This window comes from Trichomycterus rosablanca, chromosome 14 (assembly GCF_030014385.1).
Source record: "Trichomycterus rosablanca isolate fTriRos1 chromosome 14, fTriRos1.hap1, whole genome shotgun sequence".
NCBI lineage: Eukaryota > Metazoa > Chordata > Actinopteri > Siluriformes > Trichomycteridae > Trichomycterus > Trichomycterus rosablanca.
In genome coordinates this window covers 11,702,309-11,725,660 of record NC_086001.1, presented here as the reverse complement: position 1 = coordinate 11,725,660, position 23,352 = coordinate 11,702,309, and the positions used below count along the sequence as shown (strand labels likewise).

The window sequence follows — 23,352 nt, the reverse complement described above, 5'->3', positions numbered from 1 at the left end:
ATATTTACAAGTAGCATCAGTTATGCTCTAGTAAATACAATTCATAACATATTAATATTAACAAAATATTAATTTCTTTTTTTTTGTGGCATATTTTATTCATGTTATTAAAGTGACAACCCAGTGAAGATCTCAGTATTTTTAAATGTCCATTAAACTACTGATGGCTGCAGATTGTAGATGTGGCACATCCTTTCCAATATGTGCAGCATTAGTTGTAATTTCCAAAACTCATCTGGTCTGTGTGGTTCCTAATCAGCAGATTTCTCAATCAGTCTTGTGACCCACGTGAGGAGCATTTTCTCCCCTGCCCAAACAACAGTTTTTATTGCTTATGAGTTCACTTTCCGTCTTCACATACAGAAGACTGATACACACTACATGAAAAAAAGTATAGGGACACCCATTTAAGTTGCTGAAATCATGTGTTGCAGCCATAACTGAAATGCTTGGTTTAAAGAAACTCCAGTGGCCTGCACAGAGCCCTGACGTAAGCCCCACTGAACAGCGTAGCTTTATTACACGCATTTATAACTTTGATAATGGCACTTTGATACACTACTTGGCCAAAAGACAAAATATAGTAAATGCAAAGTTCCCAAGGGTGCATTCACATGAGAAATCAGCGCTTGGCTTGAGTGGTGTAGTAAAATGTCATCAAAGTGCACCACAAAATAAATATCAACTTGTGTGTAATAAACATCAAATCCACTCTGAAAGCATCCACATGTATCTATGTTTAGCTGGATTTTCCTCACTGTGTGGTGGTTTCACTTTTAAACTTGTGTTATAGCTCGGGGTGCTGAGAAATGGTGAGAATCAGGTTTTCTGCGAGAGTCGAAAACACTTAACATAAAAAAAGCATAATGTGGTTTAATTAGTGCTGGACAATAATTCGATATCGATATATATCGCGATAGAAAATGTTTCAATAACGGTGATATGATTTATAAACAAATTCGATCGATATGCATACGTCAGTACCAGGGATGGACTGGCCATCGGGAGGGTCGGGAGTTTTCCCGGTGGGCCGCTCTGTATGTGGGCCGCTGAGAGAGTGAAAAATAAATTCTATTTTAATATTCCTGAATAATAATCCTGAAGTGTACATTGGCCCACCACAGTATCCTCACTGCATGTCCATTGGCCAATCACAGAAATGTCCCTCCCCCAGGATAAACCGTAATCACAACCACCAGTACAAAAACTATGAATGAGTGCGAGATGGAGAAAGGGTCGAAAAAGCGTAAAGGAGGTGCAGAAAAAGCCTGTGATAAAACACAGAAAAAGCTGCAAGCAGATGCAGAAAAGTGCAGGAAACTGGACAACCTGTTTGGCAGTGAGGAACCACAGCATAGCCAGAGAGCAGAAAAGGAAAAGTTAGTGTTCAGTGACTCTGCTTCGTTAGTAACGCCGTTTAAGAAGAGACTGTGGGCCCATCTCAAATGTCGCCTATGCCCTACTTAGGGTACTTCCTAACAGTACAAAACATTTCTTTTAACAGTCGCTGAATGATTAATAAGTAGTTATCTAAGCTACTGTTGGATATCAGGGGCTTTAAACCAGCCGTTTTAAGGACGATTTTTGTAAAAGTTCTATGATATCATGTTCAACATAGTGCACTACATAGGGCGGTGGATATAATTTGAGACGGTACCATTAGTGTCCTCTATAATACAGAAAGGAAAATGCAGTTGTTCAGGACATTTTTAGAGTGATTATGTGCATAGCGCACATGGTTAATTTCCCTTGTCAACATATAAAGTATTTATTTTTTTGCTCATCGGAGCAATGCACTAATTTGGAACAAACGTGAATCACGTGTGAATAAAAGTGCGAAAAAAGCATATTTACCAGTGTTAAAGGTTTAATGAAAGAAAGGTTTAATTTTATTTCTTGCGGTTTAATGAGACAGGATGGGGAAATCCAATAGAACCATTTAAGAAATTGTAAATTTAATGTGTGTGATAGATGGATAGAACTATTAATCCCAAAGGAAAGTGTTGGAAATATTTATATATTTGTTTGTAGTTATTTTTTTATTATTTTAATTTTTATTATAGTGAGTTATTAACTTTAGTGGTAAGATAGATGAAAACTATTAATATCAATCATCTAACATTTGAGTAGGGGGTGATATGTGTGGCGCGATGTGCTTGTAGTGGGCTGGTGAAGAAAAAAGTCCAGGGCTGAATTTTGTTCCCAGTCCAGCCCTGGTCAGTACGTGATGACGTGCGCCACAGGCACGAAGTCAGTGCTCAGCGTTACCGCTGTGATTACACTCCGCTGCAACACGGTGGATATTAGCGGCTAAATGAGTTCAACAGCTGTGAGTGAACGAGCATCCACAGTTACAAAAGAAGCAGTAGAAATAGTTGATAAGAGAGGAAAGACTGTATTTTTTTCTGTATTCTTTAAGCACAACATCTGCTGCAGCAAATTCTGCAGCAACTCTTAAGCACTTTTTATATTCTTTATCCTGGTTGAGCACTTTTGTTCGAAAATGTTTACATACAAATAATAATCAGTCCATGTTGTGGATTAAAGTTAGTTAAGACCAGAGGTGGAAAGTAACGAATTACATTTACTCGCGTTACTGTAATTGAGTGTACTTTTTTGTTTTTTGTGTACTTTTTTTTATTATTTTTTTTTTTTATTTTTACCCCTTTTTCTCCCCTTTTTAGCGCATCCAATTGTTCAATTAGCATCGTGCTTCCTCTCTGTCTATGCCGAACCCTGCCCTGACGGAGGTGATTGAAGCTAACCCGTATCCCCTCCGAAACACGAGCAGCAGCCAGATGCATCTTTGCCACCCACACATCGACGAGTTTGGCGCCACCTAGCGTTGCATGCGGAGAGACACACCCTAAGGGCACCCCCTCCCATCTCTGTGTAAGCGCCTCCAATCAGCCGGCAGAGAACGCAATCGCATTCTGACAGAGAGAGACCCACATCCGGTTCTTTGTCCCACCCCCCACATGAGCAACCGGCCAATCGTTGCTCATATAGCCACTCAGCTTCGAACCGGTAAAGCAAGGCTGGATTCGATACGACGCTTCTCAGAATCCAGCCCTGGTTGCAGCGCGTTTCTTTTTACCGCTGCGCCACCTGAGCGGCCGTACTTATACTTTTTAAAGTAGATTTCACAGCCTGTAATTTTACTTTTACTTCAGTATGTTTTGTATTAAGAATTGTAATTCGCTACATTTTAAATAAGATCCGTAACTGAGTAAAATAATAAACGCCAAAGAAATCGCGTCTGGGAAACTGCTGCAGTGAATTCTGCGACGGGGAGTCGGATCTTTTGTCTCGGTTCCTTTTAAAGAGCCGTATATATACATAAAGCGTGAATCGATTCCTTTATTTCAGTTTAAAGGGCCGTTCAATAGATTCAAATAATTCTACGACACATCACTAGTGGTTATACAGTTTAAAAAAGTTTTATGGGACTAAAAGGACACATTACACACCCCTAAATGTTTTAAATGTTGTATCAACATGAATTAAAAACAACTATTGTGAGATTTATATCCACTTGTCCTGTTTGCATTACACAGAAGAGACCCCCCCCCCCTGCTGTTAATAAAGTAACTAAGTAACGTTTACTCTGAGTACATTTTACCTTTTACTTGAGTAGATTTTTAGACTAGTAACTTTACTCGTACTTAAGTAAAAATTCATTAAAGTAATAGTACTTTCACTTGAGTACAATATTTCAGTACTCTTTCAACCTCTGGTTAAGACATATGTTAATATATTATATTATATATTGTCAAGGCTTATGTTTATTTGAGAATGATGTCGTGTTTTTGTCTGTATACAAATGCTGAATACAAGTAAAAGGTGAAAGCTAATTTATTTGTATTATTATTATTATTTCTAAAATATTATGCAGTTGTAAAGGGTGAGATTTCATAGACTTTGCAAATAAATTTTTCAGAGGTTTGCAGGTACAGCCTTTTAATGTTGGTGTTCCTGGCAGTTTTTCTGACATTTGTATTATTCATATCGATATCGGAATTATATCGTATCGACCGAAATTAGGAGTTATATCGTGATATAAATTTTAGCCATATCGTCCAGCCCTAGGTTTAATGTACTAAAACAATGACCTTGAAACTTCTCTTAATTATTACTGAGAACACTCACTTGTTGTTTTAGTACAATATGTCACGTTAAGCGTTGTTCGTACTGAGCCACTTTTACCATGTCATTTCAAACAGCTCGTCTTATTGGAGATGCTTTGAAAAGGTCAGCAGCAAACTGGGTAAAAGGTCAGTCAAGTGAATCTGAGCACCGTGGCAAATGCAAACATCGCGAGCCCCATAGAAAACAATGACACAGCCAGCGCAAAAAAACGTTTTGCTGCTTCTCATGTGAATGCGCCCTAATAGGTCGAATAGGTCAGTGGACTGTGACTGATCTTTTTAAGACCTACCAATTTTGCCAAAAATAAATATTTAAACCTTACACAAATTTTACATTATCATGGTTAAAAGGAACAGATGCCAGGTAAAATAATACAAGCCCAAATAAATCAGCCACGCTTGTTGAAAATAAGGAGAATGTGTGGCCATGCAGCGTTCGGCATTAAGCAAGTGTGTATGAGACAGTTCATCTAAAGAAAAAAGATCTTGAACAGAAATTAAAACACTGACTGTACACACAGGCTCAGTCTTTTTAGTGTGTGGTGCGTGTTTCTGAAAATTGACTTATAGGTAATACTGGTAATTGGGGCAGTGATCTAAAAACGTTAAGAACTACCGCTCTAATTCATTTCCTCAGACCAGCTCATGACTTCAAAGCTGCATGTGTTTGGGATTAAGCTTTGACCTAATTATACAATAAGTACGGTTTAACTCATTATCGTATAAATATTTCTGTTTTGGTCTCTCTGTCCTCTGGGCATAGGTGTACGAGCTGACTCAGGAGTTCTTCCAGAATGGGAAGCCGGTGGGTGCTGAGACTAAGAACAGCGTGGGCATTTTCACACGAGACCTGGTGCGGAAAAAGATCACGATGGACCCTGATGACTTCGAAAGCACAAAGAAGCTCAAGCTGTCCATGCTTCAGCAGTACCTTAAGGTGAGTTCAAGCTATACCAAAACTCACAGGGTGTCTTACCAAGCATACTGTTAAACTGAAAGGTACCATGTCGCCACACCTGTTCATACTTTATTTATTTTTGCCTTTTTTACCCTAATTTCCTCCCAATCTAGTCTTCCTCCTAATCCAGTTTCGCACAGTGAGAGTCACACACTACTCCCATTGTACCTCGTCTCTGTGCAGGCGGCATCAATCAGCCAGCAGAGGTCGTAATTAATTTAATTAGTTATGAGAAATCCTCTCCGATGTACACTTTACGAACGAGCCAATAATTGTTCGTGTAGGCGCCCAGCCTGCCGGTAGCAGAGCTGAGATTTGAACTCACAAGTTCGAGATTAACCACTGCACCACCTGAGCACCTATTTTGGGCCTTTATTTTTACAAATTTGTCACATTAACTGGATTCATGTCCTCATACAAAATGTAGGAAAGTACCAGGACATGAGAAATTCTCCAATGTATTTAATAAAGAAAAAAGAAATAAAGAAATAACTGCAACTTTAGCAGCAACAAATGCAACCCAATTCATCTGATTACTGCAGATCAGTTTATGGCGACGTTTTTGAGATCAAACAATCATGAACTGTCCATTTAAGGTCCAGCCACAGCATCTGACAGGGTTTCAGTCATTTATATTTATTTAGATATTGAGGGTCAACTTGCTTTTGTAATTTATAAAAGGGTCTTGTTGCATAATTCAGTTGCACTTGAGCTTTAGATCACAGGCAGATGATTGGACATTCTTCTTTAGATTCCAAAGCTGCAAATAATCTACCTTCATGCTGCCAATAACATGTTCGGTTGTTGATATGATGTTTTTTTATTGTAAAACCCTATTTTGGTTTTATGCCAAATGTAACAGCAACAATTTCTTCCAAAACAGTTCCGTCTTTGACTGATGAGACTTGCAAATCATCAAGGTTTTATTCTTAGATACGTCATCAGTGCACTCTTTATGAGATTTTGCTACTTCTGGAAAAATCTTTTGTTGCTTTAAGTTTTTTTGTCCATATGAGGAAAGAAACCACCCGAGCACTCTGCACAGCACTAAATATTTCTTGGAAAACCATCCTAATAAAGTGGAAATCCAAAAATTCTATTAGCATCGCCCACTGGTGACTATATCAGTGGAGAAGTTATTATTAAAAAAAGTGAATTTGACACAATCTGGACACTCTTCATTACGTTTCTACAGCAATAGATTACAGTCTAAAAGAAACAGTAAGATACAAACATAAATAAATAAGACACAACCCCAGAAAACCATATATACAATATAATTTATTGTGTAAATTGCACAGATCTTATTTTGTGCTGCTGTTTGTACATATAAGGTATTGAGTTGAGAGATGGCTCCAAATGAAATCCATGCACTGCAATGGATTCAGATGAAGAACTTTGTTAAGACAAGCTAAGCTTGATATGAAATCATAATGCCTTTATTTTCAGCACTTTACTGGGCTTCTATGTGTCCATATAAATAGGTCAAGTTTGACTGCATCAGTTTGAACTAAGGTCTGTGGCCAGAGAAAAAAGCCACTGCTGGTAACACGTTGTCTGGGTTGATATGTGTAATACAAGAAAGAATATTTAAGTTGCAAAATAAATTCAATCATAAAACCACCTTAAAATACATGGTTCCTAAACTTTTGACTTGAGAACCCTTAGACTCGTGTAGCCCGGTTTGGTCCAGTCAGTTTAAAAGGTTAAGAACTACACATCCTATGACGTATGTTTAAAATCCTGAACTCACATGTCTGCACTTTCACTTCTTGTTTTTCTGTACTGAATGTAGTTTGAACTGATCTTGACTGGAAAAGGCTGGTTTAGCAAAATAATGCAACTCTTCTGCAGTTTCACACTAACCACAGTCTACGATTGCTTAAAAAGAGCTTACTATGGTGTATTGTAAGTGCACAAATGCTCGAGCGTGCATGACCTTACATGCTTACTCATAATATCTAATAGGAACATCTGGTGCTTACAAACCACAACTACCAAACCACATCGCAATCCAGCGTAGCCCAGTGTTACCGTGAGGTACAGCTGCGTTCATTCTCTACCATCTTTTTCTGACTGTATTATCACAATGCAGTTTACAAATGATGGGAAACGGAAATAAAAACCTAAAATAAGAACTGATCGCACAAGTTTCTCGTTGCATTAACATAGAGCAGGAACTAGTGCATGTCTAGCCTTTCTTTTTTTATACAGGCTTCTTCCTACTCAATAAAACTTGTGAAAAAAAGCCAGCTAGTAAATTTCAGTTCAAAACATTTAGAAGATGATAGTGAAAGTGATGTGTGAAGAGAAAAACACCAATAACGGATGTTCTGTCCTCAGTTAGGACCTGTCTGTGACCTTTCTATGCATAGTGAGGTAGTCAAAGTATAACTTAAGACTTAAAAAGTGAGTGAGGAAACTCTTTAGTGGCTTAAGGCAGGGTTTTTCCAAAAAAATGGGTCACAGAGAAAAAATAATGATAATTAAATAAACTTGTACGCGAACGGTGGGTAGCACTGTCACCTCACAGCAAGAAGGTCCTGTGTTCGATCCCCAAGCGGGGTGGTCTGGGTCCTTTCTGTGCAGAGTTTGCATGTTCTCCCCGTGTCTGCGTGGGTTTCCTCCGGGAGCTCCGGTTTCCTCCCACAGTCCAAAAACATGCAGTCAGGTTATTTGGAGACACCGAATTGCCCTTTAGGTGAATGGGTGTGTGTATGTGTTCCTGCCCTGCAATGGACTGGCGCCCCGTCCAGGGTGTTACTGTGTGCCTTGCGCCCATTGAAAAGCTGGGATAGGCTCCAGCACCTTCGTGACCCTAATTCGATCCCCCAGGCGGGGTGGTCTGGGTCCTTTCTGTGCAGAGTTTGCATGTTCTTCCCGTGTCTGTGTGGGTTTCCTCCGGGAGCTCCGGTTTCCTCCCACAGTCCAAAAACATGCAGTCAGGTCAATTGGAGACACCGAATTGCCCTATAGGTGAATGGGTGTGTGTGTGTGTCTGCCCTGAGATGAACTGGCGCCCCGTCCAGGGTGTTACTGTGTGCCTTGCGCCCACTGAAAAACTGGGATAGGCTCCAGCACCCCCCTGCGACCCTAATTGGATAAGCTGTTAAGAAACTGAGTGTACAGCCCTTGTGAAGGCTTTACATTAAATCTTGTATAGAGAAGGTAAGATGCATTGTGTTGCCTGGGTCGCGTAAAATGTTATGAACATAATGTGGCTCGCTTGGGTCTCTCTAATGTTTGACTGTTCTACAATAGAAATGTTTGTCTGTCTCAGGTGGAGAGTTGCGAGAGCAGTTCTCCCAGCATGGACGAGGTGTCTCTGAGTGAGTTCGGAGAGTGGACCGAGATCCCAGGTGCCCACCACGTCATCCCAGATGGCTTTGTCAAAGTGGTGGAACTACTGGCTCGTGAAATCCCTGCTCGCATGCTACAACTCAGCAAACCCGTCCGTCGCGTTCACTGGAACTACAGCGGCCACGACGCCGACTCAGATGCAGCTGACCACAACCACGACCAGCGGCCCGGGCCGGCCCCGGTACGCGTCGAGTGCGAGGACGGAGAATGGTACCTTGCTGATCACGTGGTGGTCACAGCCTCTCTAGGTGTCCTAAAGAAGGCCCATGAAACACTGTTTGCTCCGGCGCTTCCTCTGGACAAGGCCCTGGCCATCCAGAAGCTGGGCATTAGCACTACTGATAAAATCTTCTTGGAGTTCGCCGAGCCCTTCTGGAGCCCAGAATGCAACAGCATCCAGTTTGTGTGGGAGGAAGAGGCTCACCTGGAGAGCCTGGTCTATCCAGAGGAGCACTGGTACAAGAAGATCTGCAGTTTCGACGTGCTGTACCCACCTGAGCGCTATGGTCATGTGCTGAGCGGCTGGATTTGCGGAGACGAGGCTTTGCACATGGAGCGCTGTGATGATGAGACCGTGGCCGAGATCTGCACCGAGCTGCTTCGCAAATTTACAGGTTAGTGGAAAAATGTTAGAATTAAAATTACTAACAAGCAGTTATTTTGTTCGTTAAGTACTATTCAGTAAAAGCAAGTGACTGAATACTCAGCATTTAAGACAATTCATGGTCATTTATGGTTCCAAAAATACAATTCAGAGAAGCACCTCCGCAATTTACAGTGGGTGTGGGGTTCTTGGGGTCGCACACACAACCGTTTCTAAAAATAAGAGCTAAATTATCATCCAAGTTGTGTGTAAGTGTAGGAGATGATGCAGTTAATTGCTTATTATTCATTGGGTCTGTCTGAAAACCTAGTGAGCTCTCTACATAGACGCATTTAACGCCATCCTACGCTCTCCCGAAAAGAAGGCTGTAAAAATTCTTATGCCTAGTTCACACTACATGATTTTTGCCCTGGTTTTACTCGCTGTCAGGTCGCCGCTAGATGTAGCAGCTCAGAGGCCACTCTGCGTTTGCTTAGGGCTCAAAAATCGACTCACCGAGCGCTGGCGGACTATTTAGCATGTTAAATATCTGGACCAGTCTGCGAGTCAAAACCCTGTAGTGTGAAAAGTGTTACGATCAGGTTGCGAGTGCTATGTCAAACTACAGCCAATGAGAACGCAAGATACGGGGTGAGGGAAAACCCGGGGGACAGGGGCATAATATGATTTCTATCAGAATACATCGGCACACACACAAGGTTTACAGTATTTGTGATCTTATCATTCACGCCAACCATAATACCCACGCTGCATTGCAAAAATATTTATTAACCTCCAACTCACTACAGAACAGACCGAGTTTCGGGTAGCCCAATCCACTCTGATTCATTTATTTTTCCTACTTGCTTCTACGCTGCACATCAGCACACGTGTAGTGGGAAATCCACAACGACTTCAAAGACTCCCGATTGCAAGAAATCCAGTTGTGTAGTGTGAACTGTACAGCGATCCGACGGCTCCGAAAGTCGTGTAGTGTGAACTTGGCATTGGATGCCTTAAAATGCTGCCTGCTGAGGTGCCTTATTTCAAAGTGATAATCTGACTGAATAACAAGGGAGCATCCGATGCTTCCTTAGTGGTGAAGGCAATCCCAGCATTCAGTGCGGCACAAGTTTTCTCACAAAAAAATACAAATATGGAGGACACATTTTAATAACACATTTTAAATGTAAATAAATTCTCATTGATTTTTAATTTGTATAAAGGTGTATAAGTGTAATTTATTTGCAAATTCCAGCTTGTCAGTGACAGTGCAATCGTTGTTGGTATATGGAGGGAGATGTTAGCTGGTATGCTAGTGGCTTGTGCCACTTCAGCCCATTGGTTTGAATGGCCTGAGGCTAACTGTGTTAGAGAAAACTGCAGTGACGTAATTGCTGTCTAGGTAGTGCATCTAAATAATCTGCCTCATGAGTTCGATGTCTTATTAGAATCCCTAGGTCTTCCCACAGACCTACTGTCTGTTGTTCCTGCTGCTTTTATGTAGTCCTGCATACACTAACAAAGTGGCGACTGCCCCCTACTTTCCTTATCATTAGTTTTAGGAGCAAGGGGTGTGTAATGGACCAACTATACTAACAGGGATGTTAAAGCTCATGTGGCCGTGGCTCTGAAGCATTTTCCATTTAGATTTTTGTGTAAATAAAAATACATTATTATTGTTTTTATTGGAGGAGGAAATCTACAATTAACTATTGTAAAACACATTACACAAGTGAATTCATCACTAAATTCTACATCATATTTGAAATTTTAGCACTGCAGGATGATTCAACTAATTAATCACCCAGTAGTAAACACTTACTCCATCATCGCTCAGTGACTCTCTACCATAAGCGGACTCACCTTTCCACTTATTTGACGTAAACACAGACCAAAAATATGTCATTGCCTGTCAGGGTTTTGTATTCCCTAAAGCAACCTGCCATTTCTGCATGGTGAGTCACTCAGGGACCTTCACATCTGTTCATATCATTGCTAACCCAATGCATTGTGCAGTTAGGGCTGTAAAGCTACATATATTATTTAGCCATACACATTATGATTATGTAACACAAGGATTTCAGACAAGTATACATAATAATCCTGAACGCCTGTTTTAAACACTTTGCCGGTTAGCCGTGGAATGGGACTGTTAGAATAGCTGATTAGTTATTTGCATCTGAAATGGGTTTGGCAGCAAATGAAAGGTTAACTATATGCAAAGGGTGGGACTGAAAATTGTTTAGGCGGAACTGTCAAGTTTCACAAGTTCTAAGGTGGCGGTTTTGATTATTCATTAGGTAGCGCACACGCCTTTAAATTCACTATTCTGAAAGATTGTTAGGAGTCTGTGGCTCGTCTGTCAGCCCATATTCTCATTCAAAATTATAGTTTAAAGATTTTAAACCATTTTGTGTATACTCATACAAAAAAGATAGTCAAAAAGTCGTGTCCAGGAAGCTCCTATGGGCCTGACACCTATAGTTGGATGCTAAATTATCATGGGCTGTTAATTTCTTATGATTTAAGAAAGAAAATATTACGACTCACTGTAACTGATATTGAACCACAAATGTCTATGATGTGGTTGCAGAAACAGGTTCGGCCATCGCATTGAATAAGGAAGGGCTGTATTATCTGTTTGAAGTAAATATTTAAATCAGCGTGAACAATGTTAATTATATTATTTTTAGCTTGTCAAGATCTTTCACAATGGTTTCTGGGCGAGGGTTGATGTGTGTGTGTGTTAGGCATATGTCCAAAAAGTGGTTAAGGTACTGGACTAGTAAACAGAAGGTTGCCGGTTCAAGCCCCGCCACCACCAAGTTGCCACTGTTGGGTCCTTGAGCAAGGCCCTTAACCCTCAATTGCGTTCCACTCATTGTGTAAGTCGCTTTGGATTAAAGCGTCTGCTAAATGCTGAAAATGTAAAATAACAGATGCCTTGTAATAATAATACCATAAACAATGATTACCAAACATTTTGACCTAGGCCTATGTAAATCTGTTTTTTGTATTGGCTGCTTATTACATGCGCACAAGTGTTTTCTATTACTCACTTGGTTGGACAAACGCTGACGGGCCGGCCTCATGCTTAGCAAACGAAGACTGCTAGGAGAAGTACTGGCCTTTACATAACTAGTACAGGCAGATGTTTGGAACGATACCGCTTTCATATGTAATAAAAGCACTATATTATAAAAACAATATTAGTTATGAAGAAAATAGATTTTAAAAAGTAGTTATAGGGCACTGCTCCACAGCACATCTGGTGAGAGATGTGTCTGATAAAGACACATTTATTTAGACTTTTCTATTTAAAACCTTTAAAGCAGTGGCCTTCCTACTCAATACCTGGACCCCCCCCCCAGGTCATTAGTTAGCTAAACTGTAACTTCAGGCAAAACTTAGAAACTAGCTGATGTCAGCATTCCTTAAAATGCAGTCGACACAATCTAATTTAGAAAACAAGAAGTTAGGATACTGTGTTGTACGCTTTAACCCTGTTTACAGTAATGCTAAAGCTTATTGGTGTATTACAGGCTGGCCATTTTAATGTATTAGTGCCGATTTAGGGAACCTCAGCAATGTTACTATATTAAGTGCTACTATATTAAAACTATTGAGGGAAAGTTATTATTTCTTGTGAAATTCTCAGCTGTTAAAAGTTTTTTGGCCACAGACAAAAAGTCACATGACTTAGCAGGGTCTCCGTGTTCAGCACTAAGATTTAGGAAGTGAGAGAGATGGAAAAAATGTACGTAAACATGAGTGTATGTAATGCTGCATTCACGTGTTACAAGTATGTGGTTGCCAGAGATCTTAAAATTCATTGTGGGTTTTTGAGTCCCCCAGATTTAAACACTACATGCTGTGTTCTGCAACATGCTCAGCAGTCTTTATCCATTTTACATTACTGCACCAATTTATGTTATTTTATTTTTCAATTTTTGCAGTAGGAATCCACGTCTTTTGACAGTAGTTCATCTCACTGTAGGCCCTGTTCAGGTGTTCATTGTAGTGCTTTTTTTATTAAAGGCTCATAAAGTTGTGTCCAGGAAGCTCCCAGGGGCCTGACACCTACAGCCGGGTGCTAAATTATCATGCGTTGTTAAAGCATGATTTAGGAAAAAGATCTTCCAGCTCTTAAAAGGGATTAAGCCGGTGGAGACTTTTTTCCGTCTGCACTTTAGAACTTTCCGTAAGAGGTTCGATTTACATCAACTGATTACAGAGGATATAAAAGTAGCTCAAGTTTATTCTGGCATCATATTAAACCACTTGGAAATAACCCCGTATTTGCTGCCTGTGATACAATCATGCGAAACAATTATTGCACAATTCACCAGACGAGTAAGTATACCATTATTGATTTCTTACTGAATTTAACAGCTGGCATAGAGCGTGAAAACATTGTTCGATCCTCAACTGTAAATAGCTCATCTGTAAGGCTTTGCAAGTCTTTGTAATTGTGATTTAGTTGCATTTTATGTGGTGTTTCTCTTTAACAATGCCCGTTTTAGCCGGTTCTTATATCATTCTTTTGTTCTTCACAGGAAAGCAGAACATTCCAAAACCAAGACGTATCCTGCGCTCCTCATGGGGCAGTAATCCCTACATCAGGGGTTCTTACTCATTTACCCGTGTGGGCTCCAGCGGAGGAGACGTCGAGCGGCTGGCTGAGCCTCTGCCCTACACCAAGAGCACCAAGGCTCCAGTGAGTGTCAAAACTTACTACTTAACACTTGTCTTTCTTATCTTCGCATTAATATTAGATGGTTTGGATCTGAATTTGCAACAGTATTTTCTGAGCAAGTAACAGGCTGCAGTAAAAGACTAAGGAGACATATGGAACATATGAACATAGAAACATATGACCATGAACGTTCCACAAGATTTTGGTCTGTCTGTGGGAATTTGTGTCTACTTAGTTAAAAAGACACAAGCATTTGTGGGGTCACAATAGACAATTAACATAACAAAAGACTCCACACCTTTCGTTAACCTATAAAAGACATATCACAACCTTTCCTGCCATTAACATAGCCCAAGAGCAGACATGGCATTAAAAACAAAATTTTGCAATTTCCCCAGTTCTTCTCCCAATCTAGTTAAATCCGGTTACCTGATTGCATTACGCTTCCTCTCTACTGCTGCTGACGTCTGCTCCTGACTGAGGAGAGCTGTGACTAACACATGCCCCCTCCGATGCGTGTGCAGTTGCCGACTTCATCTTTTCACCTGCACAAGATGAGTTCATATGGGGCTCAGTCTCATGCATGGAGAGTCACGCACTGATCCCATTATCCCTTGATCTGTGCATGTGCTGTCAATCAGCCAGCAGAGACCATAATTGCAGAATTGAAGCTGTTGGAACACTGTATAGATTTTAGAGTAAGCGAACATTACTAATAACATAGAGAAAAGAAGCAGCTTCTAAGTCATGGTAGATCTGTGTTTAGGGTTTTTGTATTGCATTATCTGGACAAATTTCCCATCAGTATAGGCTGACATTTTAGGATTTACATTTTAGTACTTTATTTATATCTAATAGAGCTTGAGACTGTCATGAAGAATGTGAACAGCCTAAATCAGGACAGGCAAAGCTAGAGATGTATCTAAGAAGACTTGCAGATGTAATTGCTGGTGAATATGGTTTCTAAATATTGATTAAACGGTCTGAATAGTTTTTACAAACATGTTTTCTTTTGTCATTATGGTTGATTCAGTATAAATTGAAAAAAATCTACACTTGTACAAATGGCAGTATGTCCATTTAAAATTAAATCCACAGCAGAAAGTCAAGGAGTCTAAATACTTTTTGACTCCACTGTGTGTTTGTCATTTAGACACAGAAAAACAATAGTTGCAGAAACCAATGAAAGCCCAAGACTGTGATTGTTAGACAAGTGAAATAAGGCTTCACATTCAACATTTTTTTCAATCATGATTTAAACATTTTTGACATTTTCCTGAAGCTGTACCTGTGTAAACAGGCTTCAGTCCCTCTCTACCTGTTTTTTTCCTCCTCCCTCAGCACTAACATGCAAGTACAAATTTTAAAGGAACAGTCTGAGCCAGCACAACACTCCCAGCAAAAGATGCAGTACAGCCAGAAATCACTTGATTAAAAATAACCACCGCAATCTAGGCATAAATGGCACAGAGCGTTTCGACAAGTCAAGCTAACTGCTCCTGGACTCGGTTTTATTAGTGCACTGGACGTTAATGCTTGAATTTACGCATTATTTTTTTCTTTGCCTCCAGCCGTTACAGGTGCTGTTCGCTGGCGAGGCCACACACAGAAAATACTATTCCACTACCCATGGTGCTTTGTTGTCTGGTCAGAGGGAGGCGGACCGTCTTGTTGAGCTGTACCAAGACCTCTTCAATGCAGAAACCACAAAACCCTAACTACCAGGATGAATAAATCAAAGCAGAACCACTAACTCGTGATTTTTAATCTCTGTATTCTTAATGACTAAACTTGTATTAAAAACTAGTAGGGGCATTAAACCAATAACAACAAAAAAGAATCTTGTTTAACATGTATGTAGATTTATAGATATTTAGATATTACTGGAGATGTACTGTACAAGGCTGCCAAGTTTGGTGCCAGCTTTGGTTATCTTTCACTAACTGTTTTTTAATTAATGAGTTATATGTTTATAACACAACTGTAATTTAACTTTTTTGTAAGTGCCTTCTGTATTTAATGGTGTCTTTTAAAATAAAACCACTGTGGCAAAGAATAAACTGTATATTACTGTGCAACTTTAACATGAAACAATTACTCAATGTGATAAAAATTAATTTACATTTTCTTCATTTAGCAGATGCTTTAATCCAGAGTGACTTACAGAAGTGCTTCCATAGTGAATATTACCGTACTCTAGTTTAAGTAGACAACAGTCCAAGAACACAAATCTGCCAAAACCCTGATAGAACCAAAAGTGAGAGCAATAGTAAGTAAGTACATGTCAGCTTAAGTGTTTAGTAAAGAGGTGGGTTTTTGATCGTTGCAGCAGTAGGGTGATGTGGTAGTGTTTAGGTTGGTTAAGAACCATTTTGAATGAGTTGCAAGGATTTAATAGTGGACATAGGAGCACCTGCCAGGAGGGAGTTGCAGTAGTCCAGCCGTAAGATTACAAGTGACTGGACCAGAATCTGAGTGGCTTCAATGGAGAGAAATGGCCGAATCTTCTACATGAGAAGAGAAGGTCAGCTGGTTATCCAGGACAACACCAATGCTTCTTACATTATCAGACGGTCTGATTTGGGAATCATCAAGAGAGATGACTAGGTCCTGGGTTGGAGATTGATCTCCAGGAATAAGTAACAGCTCGGTCTTCCTGGGATTAAATTTTAGATGATGAGCTGACATCCATTTTAAGATATCTTGCAGACTTGCTGAGATGTGAGCTGAGACTTGTGTGCTGAAGGAGGAAATGACAGAATGAGCTGAGTATCATCTGCATATGAGTGGTAAGAGAAGCCAGTGGAGACTATGGTCTTACCAAGAGAGTGGGTGTAAATGGAGAATAGAAGTGGGCCAAGTACAAATCCCTGAGGAACACTGGTTGAGAGAGTGCATGGAGAGGATATAGATCCCCTCCATGACACCTGGTAGGAGCACCCTTCCAGGTAGGAGGCCATCCATTGCCATGCTGAACCATAAAATGACAGAACTATTCAGTACTTTATGTTGTGGCTTTATTAGCCTGAGCATTGTATCAAACTATTGTCACACTGACTGACTAAATTGACGGTCGATGAAGTTTTTTGTAGATTTTGAGTGGAACGTAACAGATACCTGAAGGGGTAAAGTCCTTCCTTCCCGTGGAAGTGGATCTATGTATACATGCCAGCAGTGTAACTAGATTCTTATGGGCCTCATTTTAAAATTAATTGTTAAAAAAGTAAGTCCTCCAGAGATTAATAGCCTAAACAGTCTTGTCTCACAATGGATAATTCAATCTACTCTTCAAAGTTTCTGGTTGACTTTGAGATTACTGTTGAAATTAGTTGACCTAACTGACTGTCAAAGTGGTTTTTAGTAGATTTTGAATGAAACGTGACAAGTCAATTTTATTTGTATAGCGCTTGTTACAATAGACATTGTCTCGAAGCAATTTTACAGAATTCAGGACTGACAGACCAAAAAACCTGTTGAGCAAGCCAAGGGTGACAGTGGCAGGGAAAACTCCCTTAAAATTACAGAAAGAGCTATGCGAGGAACCAGACTCAGCAAGGACCTCCATCCTCCTTGGGTGGGCTGGAGATTGTACTGTACTGTACTGTACTGTACAAGGCTGCCAAGTTTGGTGCCAGCTTTGGTTGTCTTTCACTAATTGTTTTTTAATCAATGAGTTACATGTTTATAACACTTTTTTTTGTAAGTGTCTTCTGTATTTAAAGTGGAACTGGTTCTATGTATACATGCCAGCAGTATAACTAGATTCTTATGAGCTTCATTTTTAAATGAATGGTTAAAAAAATAACTGGTCCTTCCAAAATTATTAGCCTAAACACTTTTACAAAATCCTGTCTCACAATAGATGATTTAACCTACTCTTGAAAGTTGAGATTTTGAAAGGGGCAAGGTCTAGTTAGTGGGTCCAGTAAAGATGATAGTGAGGCTGATTGGCATGAGACCTAGTTTGTTTGCCATTCCCGCATTGGCAAATTCACGAATGTGGAAATTAATTAGATGCATGGCGTGAAATGTGGTTGTATAAACACCACTGCCATACACCAAAGGCACAGTTGGCACTTAGGCACTTCTTTTAACTGACCCAACATGTTACTGCTTGTGTAAGTGTATTTTATCATGTGATGAATTGGCTCCCCTTTCACTTAGTGACTCAGGACTGCAGTGGATTCACCGTGATCCAGACCAGGATGAAGCATTACTAAATACAAATGCAATTAATAAACACAATAAACTTTTGGAATTAGCACAAGTTTAGTTTAATATTCAACGTGTTGGCGCCTCCTACTGGTTACAATAGGCAAGTAAGCTTAGATATGGTGCACGAAGCTGGTCAGTTTTAATGATGGTCACATGATAATTTAGCCTTGTCTATGAAATTGATATCTAATAATCTTCTCGATTTACCTTACCTCTAATAACTGCACATCCCTTGTACACACATGCACTGGCTTGCTTGTTGTATGCAGTTACTATATACACTGATCATTTTATTAGAAATGCCTGTAATCAACCAGTCATCTGGCAGCAGTGCAATGTAATCTGAGTGAATTTGACCATGGCATAAGTACAGGTACCATGGCACAGACTGGTTAGAAATTCACTGGTGCAAACTAACAGACAGGGCATGGGTAATGAAGTACATCAGAAGACCACATGGTCATTGAAGAACAGGGCCCGAAGGTGTGCAAGTACAGGGATTTGAACCCTAGAGCCCAGCTGTATTAGGCTAGTGTAATTTACCGCTGTATACCCAAGCACCCTGTACACATTTTGCTAAGTTAAATTAAGTAAGAATTGCAGCTATGTCTTACTTTAGTTACCTTGTGTTACATCACCTTTATATTGCTATTGCACTTAGCAAGCACTTTTTATCCAAAGCTCTCCTGACCTATGCCCATGTTTCCCAGTTGGTTGTGCTCCATAACTAATTTTTATCTAAAGAATATGTTTCTACTCCAAAACACTTTTTGGCCCTTTAATAACCTTTCTGTATTTCTGCCTTAGATTAGTGTATTAATTGAATCATGTTTATCGTTAGTTAGTTTGATATGCTGCAAGTTCAAATTAGATAAAATTTGGCTTCATGATATACACATCCAGATAAATAAATGGCATTTGTATAACCCTGACCTTTAAAATAAACATGCTGTTTAAACAGAAACAACAAAAAAACAGCAAGGCTTGTTTTTTCTCAGGAAGTGCTCTTCATTTTGAGAACCGGCACCATGGTGTATTCCCATGACTATAACCAACCTTCATCTCTAGGTTTCGGTAATACAATATACACCGATCAGCCATAACATTAAAACCACCTCCTTGTTTCTACACTCACTGTCCATTTTTTCAGCTCCACTTACCATATAGAAGCACTTTGTAGTTCTACAATTACTGACTGTAGTACATCTCTTTCTCTGCATGCTTTGTTAGCCCCCTTTCATGCTGTTCTTTAATGGTCAGGACCCCCACAGAGCAGGTATTATTTGGGTGGTGGATCATTCTCAGCACTGCAGTGACACTGACATGGTGGTGGTGTGTTAGTGTGTGTTGTGCTGGTATGAGTGGATAAGACACCTCACTGTCACTGCTGGACTGAGAATAGTCCACCAACCAAAAATATCTAGCCAACAGCACCCCGTGGGCAGTGTTCTGTGACCACTGATGAAGGTCTAGAAGATGACCAACTCAAACAGCAGCAATAGATGAGCGATCGTCAACTCCAGCAGCGCTGCTGTGTTTGATCCACTCATACCAGCACAACACACACTAACACACCACCACCATGTCATTGTCACTGCAGTGCTGAGAATCATCCACCACCTAAACAGTACCTGCTCTGTGGGGGTCCTGACCATTGAAGAACAGGGTGAAAGCAGGCTAAAAAGCTATGTAGAGAAATAGATGAACTACAGTTAGTAATTGTAGAACTACAAAGTGCTTCTATATGTAAATGGAAAGTGAGTGTAGAAACAAGGAGGTGGTTTTAATGTTATGGCTGATCAGTGTATAAGAGCATATAAGAGCATAGTGTATGGACAACGAGCATGTTGGACATTCCAAAACCAGTAGTACATACTTTTGGCTATAGAGTGGATGTAAAACCTCTTTCTGAATAAATGCGAAGCATTTTGTAAAATAATACCGTTGTTTTTTAATAAACTATGAAATTAAAACTTGTCCCAGCTTGTGTATATGTGGATGAGATTCAAGATTGCACATGACCAAGAGTGTATTTTCCTACTAAGAACCATATTCCCATAGACATGTTTTTTTTTTTCAGATAAACAGTCACGACTCTTCAGAGCTCCCCAGAGATGTAGTTCGTAATATTAATGTTGGGCTTTTGGTTTTGACAACTAAACGCAGGATGCTGTACAGTTCATCTGGACTGAAACTATTATTCCACACACTTCTACAGTGTACATGGACTACTGAAGTTTTTTTCCTACTGTTACCTTATGGATTTACCTTCTGAAAGCAGTAGTAGTGAGTAACTTGGCAATCCTTAAGTCCTTGCAAGATTTTAACATTTGCATTAATCCTTGTGTTCTGTTGACACTGACATTACTCTTGTATTGTTTTTTTGGGTCTTAGAAACCCCAGTGTTGAGTGGGTAAAATATAATTACATTAAGCTTAAAATGAGCAAAATCAACCAACAAAATTAACTGAAAATAGAGATTGTATAAAGGATTGTGTGTGTCTGTTCTATAGTACATGATTCTTTTAATCATGTATTCTAGCTGCCGTCTCTAAGACCCTAAACAGAAGTGTATAAATTAAGGGAATGTTTGGAACACAACATCAGTATAAAAATCTTGCTTATTTGCAGTTTCCATAAAATTAGGAACAGTCATAAAGTATCAAGCTGATTAAAAAGGCTAAGAATATATTATCAGCTGTTAAAGAGGCTCTGGGGTCTCGGGGACCACAAAGAGAACATGAGGGTTAAGAACTCTTTAGGTTTTTTAATAGGATAGATATCAAAATCAAAATAAACATAGAAAGTGCATGAGTTTCAAACCTTTTTTTACTTTACTTTACTTTTTTTACTAGTTATGCTACTAGGGGTCTTGTTTTGCCCTGCACAATCTGAAGTTATGTCTTCTTATGATGTAACTTATTTATGCTGGTGACACACATTTATTTATAAAATAAAAATTAATATATACACTGATCAGCCATAACATTAAAACCACCTCCTTGTTTCTACAGTCACTGCTCCACTTACCATATAGAAGCACTTTGTAGTTCTACAATCACTGACTGTAGTCCATCTGTTTCTTTACATACTTTTTTAACCTGCTTTTACTCTGTTCTTCAATGGTCAGGACCACCACAGAGCAGGTATTATTTAGGTGGTGGATCATTCTCAGCACTGCAGTGACACTGACATGGTGGTGGTGTGTTAGTGTGTGTTGTGCTGGTATGAGTGGATCAGACACAGCAGCACTGCTGGAGTTTTTAAATACAGTGTCCACTCACTGTCCACTCTATTAGACACTCCTACCTAGTTGGTCCAGCTTGTAGATGTAAAGTCAGAGACGATCGCTCATCTATTGCTGCTGTTTGAGTTGGTCATCTTCTAGACCTTCATCAGTGGTCACAGGACCCACAGGCCCATGGGGCGCTAACACACCACCACCATGTCAGTGTCACTGCAGTGCTGAGAATGATCCACCACCCAAATAATACCTGCTCTGTGGGGGTCCTGACCATTGAAGAACAGCATGAAAGGGGGGTAACAAAGCATGCAGAGAAACAGATGGACTACAGTCAGTAATTGTAGAACTACAAAGTGCTTCTATATGGTAAGTGGAGCTGATAAAATGGACATTGAGTGTAAGTGCAAAATTCCCTCGCCTTAGATTAGTGTACCATCTATCTGACCGATAGCACCCTTGGGGATTCGGGATACCCTGGATCCCAGAGGTAGTGGGCTAGCATAATTTACTGCTGCGTGATCCGAGCGCCCTTGAGTAAATAAATAAATAATAAAATACATAAGTAAATGTTTAAAACATGTCTGGTCACTGAGTCTCTGCTGTGTTTAGGGAACTACAAGGCTCTCGTGTATCTTCTGCTGTTGCTTGCAATGCCAATATGCCAAGGCGCCAGATTTACCCTGCTGCTAGCAATGCCCAACACCTCCACATATTTTAGCGTTGGCCGCATTGGAGCTGCAGCTCTCATCGCCATTGATGCAGTCAACCGCAGTCCAGATCTATTGCCAGGTTAGGTTTTGATCATTTTTTGTAATATCTAAATAGCTTTTGCTCAACGTGAAGCTAATTTCAGTTTTATTAACGGAATATTTTAGTAATATTTACGTCTTCATTAGAGTGACTGTAACGTGTGTGATTACATTAGACAATAATTCAAAACGATTAAGAATTTGATGACATGAACTGTGTGAAACGTTTGTAAATCGCCTTTTTGCATTTAGCAAAATGAATCTTTCAGGACACCAGCTTGACTATCACTATGTGGATGAAGAATGCGATGATCTGGTAGGACCAGGGAGGATTGTGGCTCTGCAGCTCAAGAACAAGTACAGTGCCTTTATTGGTCCCTGCTGCTCAAACGTATGCAATTCTTTATGCAATATAAATATTTTATCATTTTAGTAGAATAGATTAATAAAAAGGTTACAGTTCTTCCATGCTGAAGCACCACTTTAGTAAAAGCTGTATAAAATGAACTGTAGAGTGTCATTATTAAATTGTATTATTTATGATTTGTAATTGAAGGTATGCGCAGTTACTGCCAAGCTAGCAGCTTACTGGAACATTGCCATGATTAGTCCCATATGTGCAGAACAGCAATTTTTAGATAAAAAGGTGAGTAATTATTCTTCATTCATTCATTTTCTGTTTTACCACCGCTTGCTCCTATTTAGGGTCGCGGTGGGTCCGATTTATTGGGTCACCCAAGCAGTATGGGTCCCAGCTGAGTCTGGTTCCTCTCAAGGTTTCTTCCTGTAATTTGAAGGGAGTTTTTCCTTGCCACTGTTGCCCTGGGCTTGCTCAACAGGGGTTTTTGGTCTGTTGGTCCTGGATTCTGTAAAGTTGCTTTGAGACAATGTCTATTGTAAAAAGCGCTATATAAATGCATTTGACTTGACTTGACTTGAAAGGCAGGAAACACCCCGGTTGCCAGCCCATCTCTGGGCAAACACACACACATACTCACTCACTCACACCTAGGGGGACTTTAGTATCTACAATTAACCTGACTGCATGTCTTTGGACTGTGGGAGGAAACCTGAGCACCTGAAGGAAACCCACGGAGACACTGGGAGAACATGCAAACTCCACATGGAAATCGAACACAGGTTCTTCTTGCTGTGAGGGGACAGTGCTACCCACTGAGTCACTGTGCTATTATGTATTATTATTATAATTATTTTATAAGTTACCAAACAGCCTTATGCGTACATATATTCGCCTTCAAATGAAACCACAAATACGGTTCAGAAATATGTCAATTTCATTTATTGCAATGCTTTAATGCCACACTTACGATGATCAGTAGAAAAAGCACTACAAAAATCTAAATGGATGTAGCCACCAAATATCAGTCCCTCAAAA

General features: G+C 39.9%; 2 protein-coding genes across 3 annotated transcripts in view; both read left to right on the top strand.

Moving 5' to 3' along the window:
• The window catches only part of smox (spermine oxidase), a 33,111-nt gene extending 17,309 nt beyond the window's left edge, over window positions 1-15,802 (top strand). The window contains exons 4-8 of one of the 2 annotated variants that reach the window (XR_010014561.1): window positions 4,912-5,085; window positions 8,387-9,080; window positions 13,609-13,769; window positions 14,607-14,698; window positions 15,320-15,409. Coding sequence is in view for 1 of the 2 variants with exons in the window: in XM_063008886.1 (XP_062864956.1) it covers window positions 4,912-5,085; window positions 8,387-9,080; window positions 13,609-13,769; window positions 15,320-15,466 (1,176 nt within the window). In the remaining variant the exon portion in view is untranslated. Of the gene's footprint in view, window positions 1-4,911; window positions 5,086-8,386; window positions 9,081-13,608; window positions 13,770-14,606; window positions 14,699-15,319 lie in introns of both variants that reach the window. The other variant, XM_063008886.1, reaches the window with a different exon arrangement.
• A 5,789-nt stretch (window positions 15,803-21,591) lies between these two features.
• Window positions 21,592-23,352, top strand: part of si:dkey-37g12.1 (atrial natriuretic peptide receptor 1) — a 64,199-nt gene continuing 62,438 nt past the window's right edge. Inside the window, exons 1-4 of the mRNA XM_063008338.1 lie at window positions 21,592-21,604; window positions 21,817-21,996; window positions 22,226-22,347; window positions 22,513-22,602. Coding sequence (XP_062864408.1) covers window positions 21,592-21,604; window positions 21,817-21,996; window positions 22,226-22,347; window positions 22,513-22,602 — 405 coding nt within the window. The remainder of the gene's footprint in view (window positions 21,605-21,816; window positions 21,997-22,225; window positions 22,348-22,512; window positions 22,603-23,352) is intronic.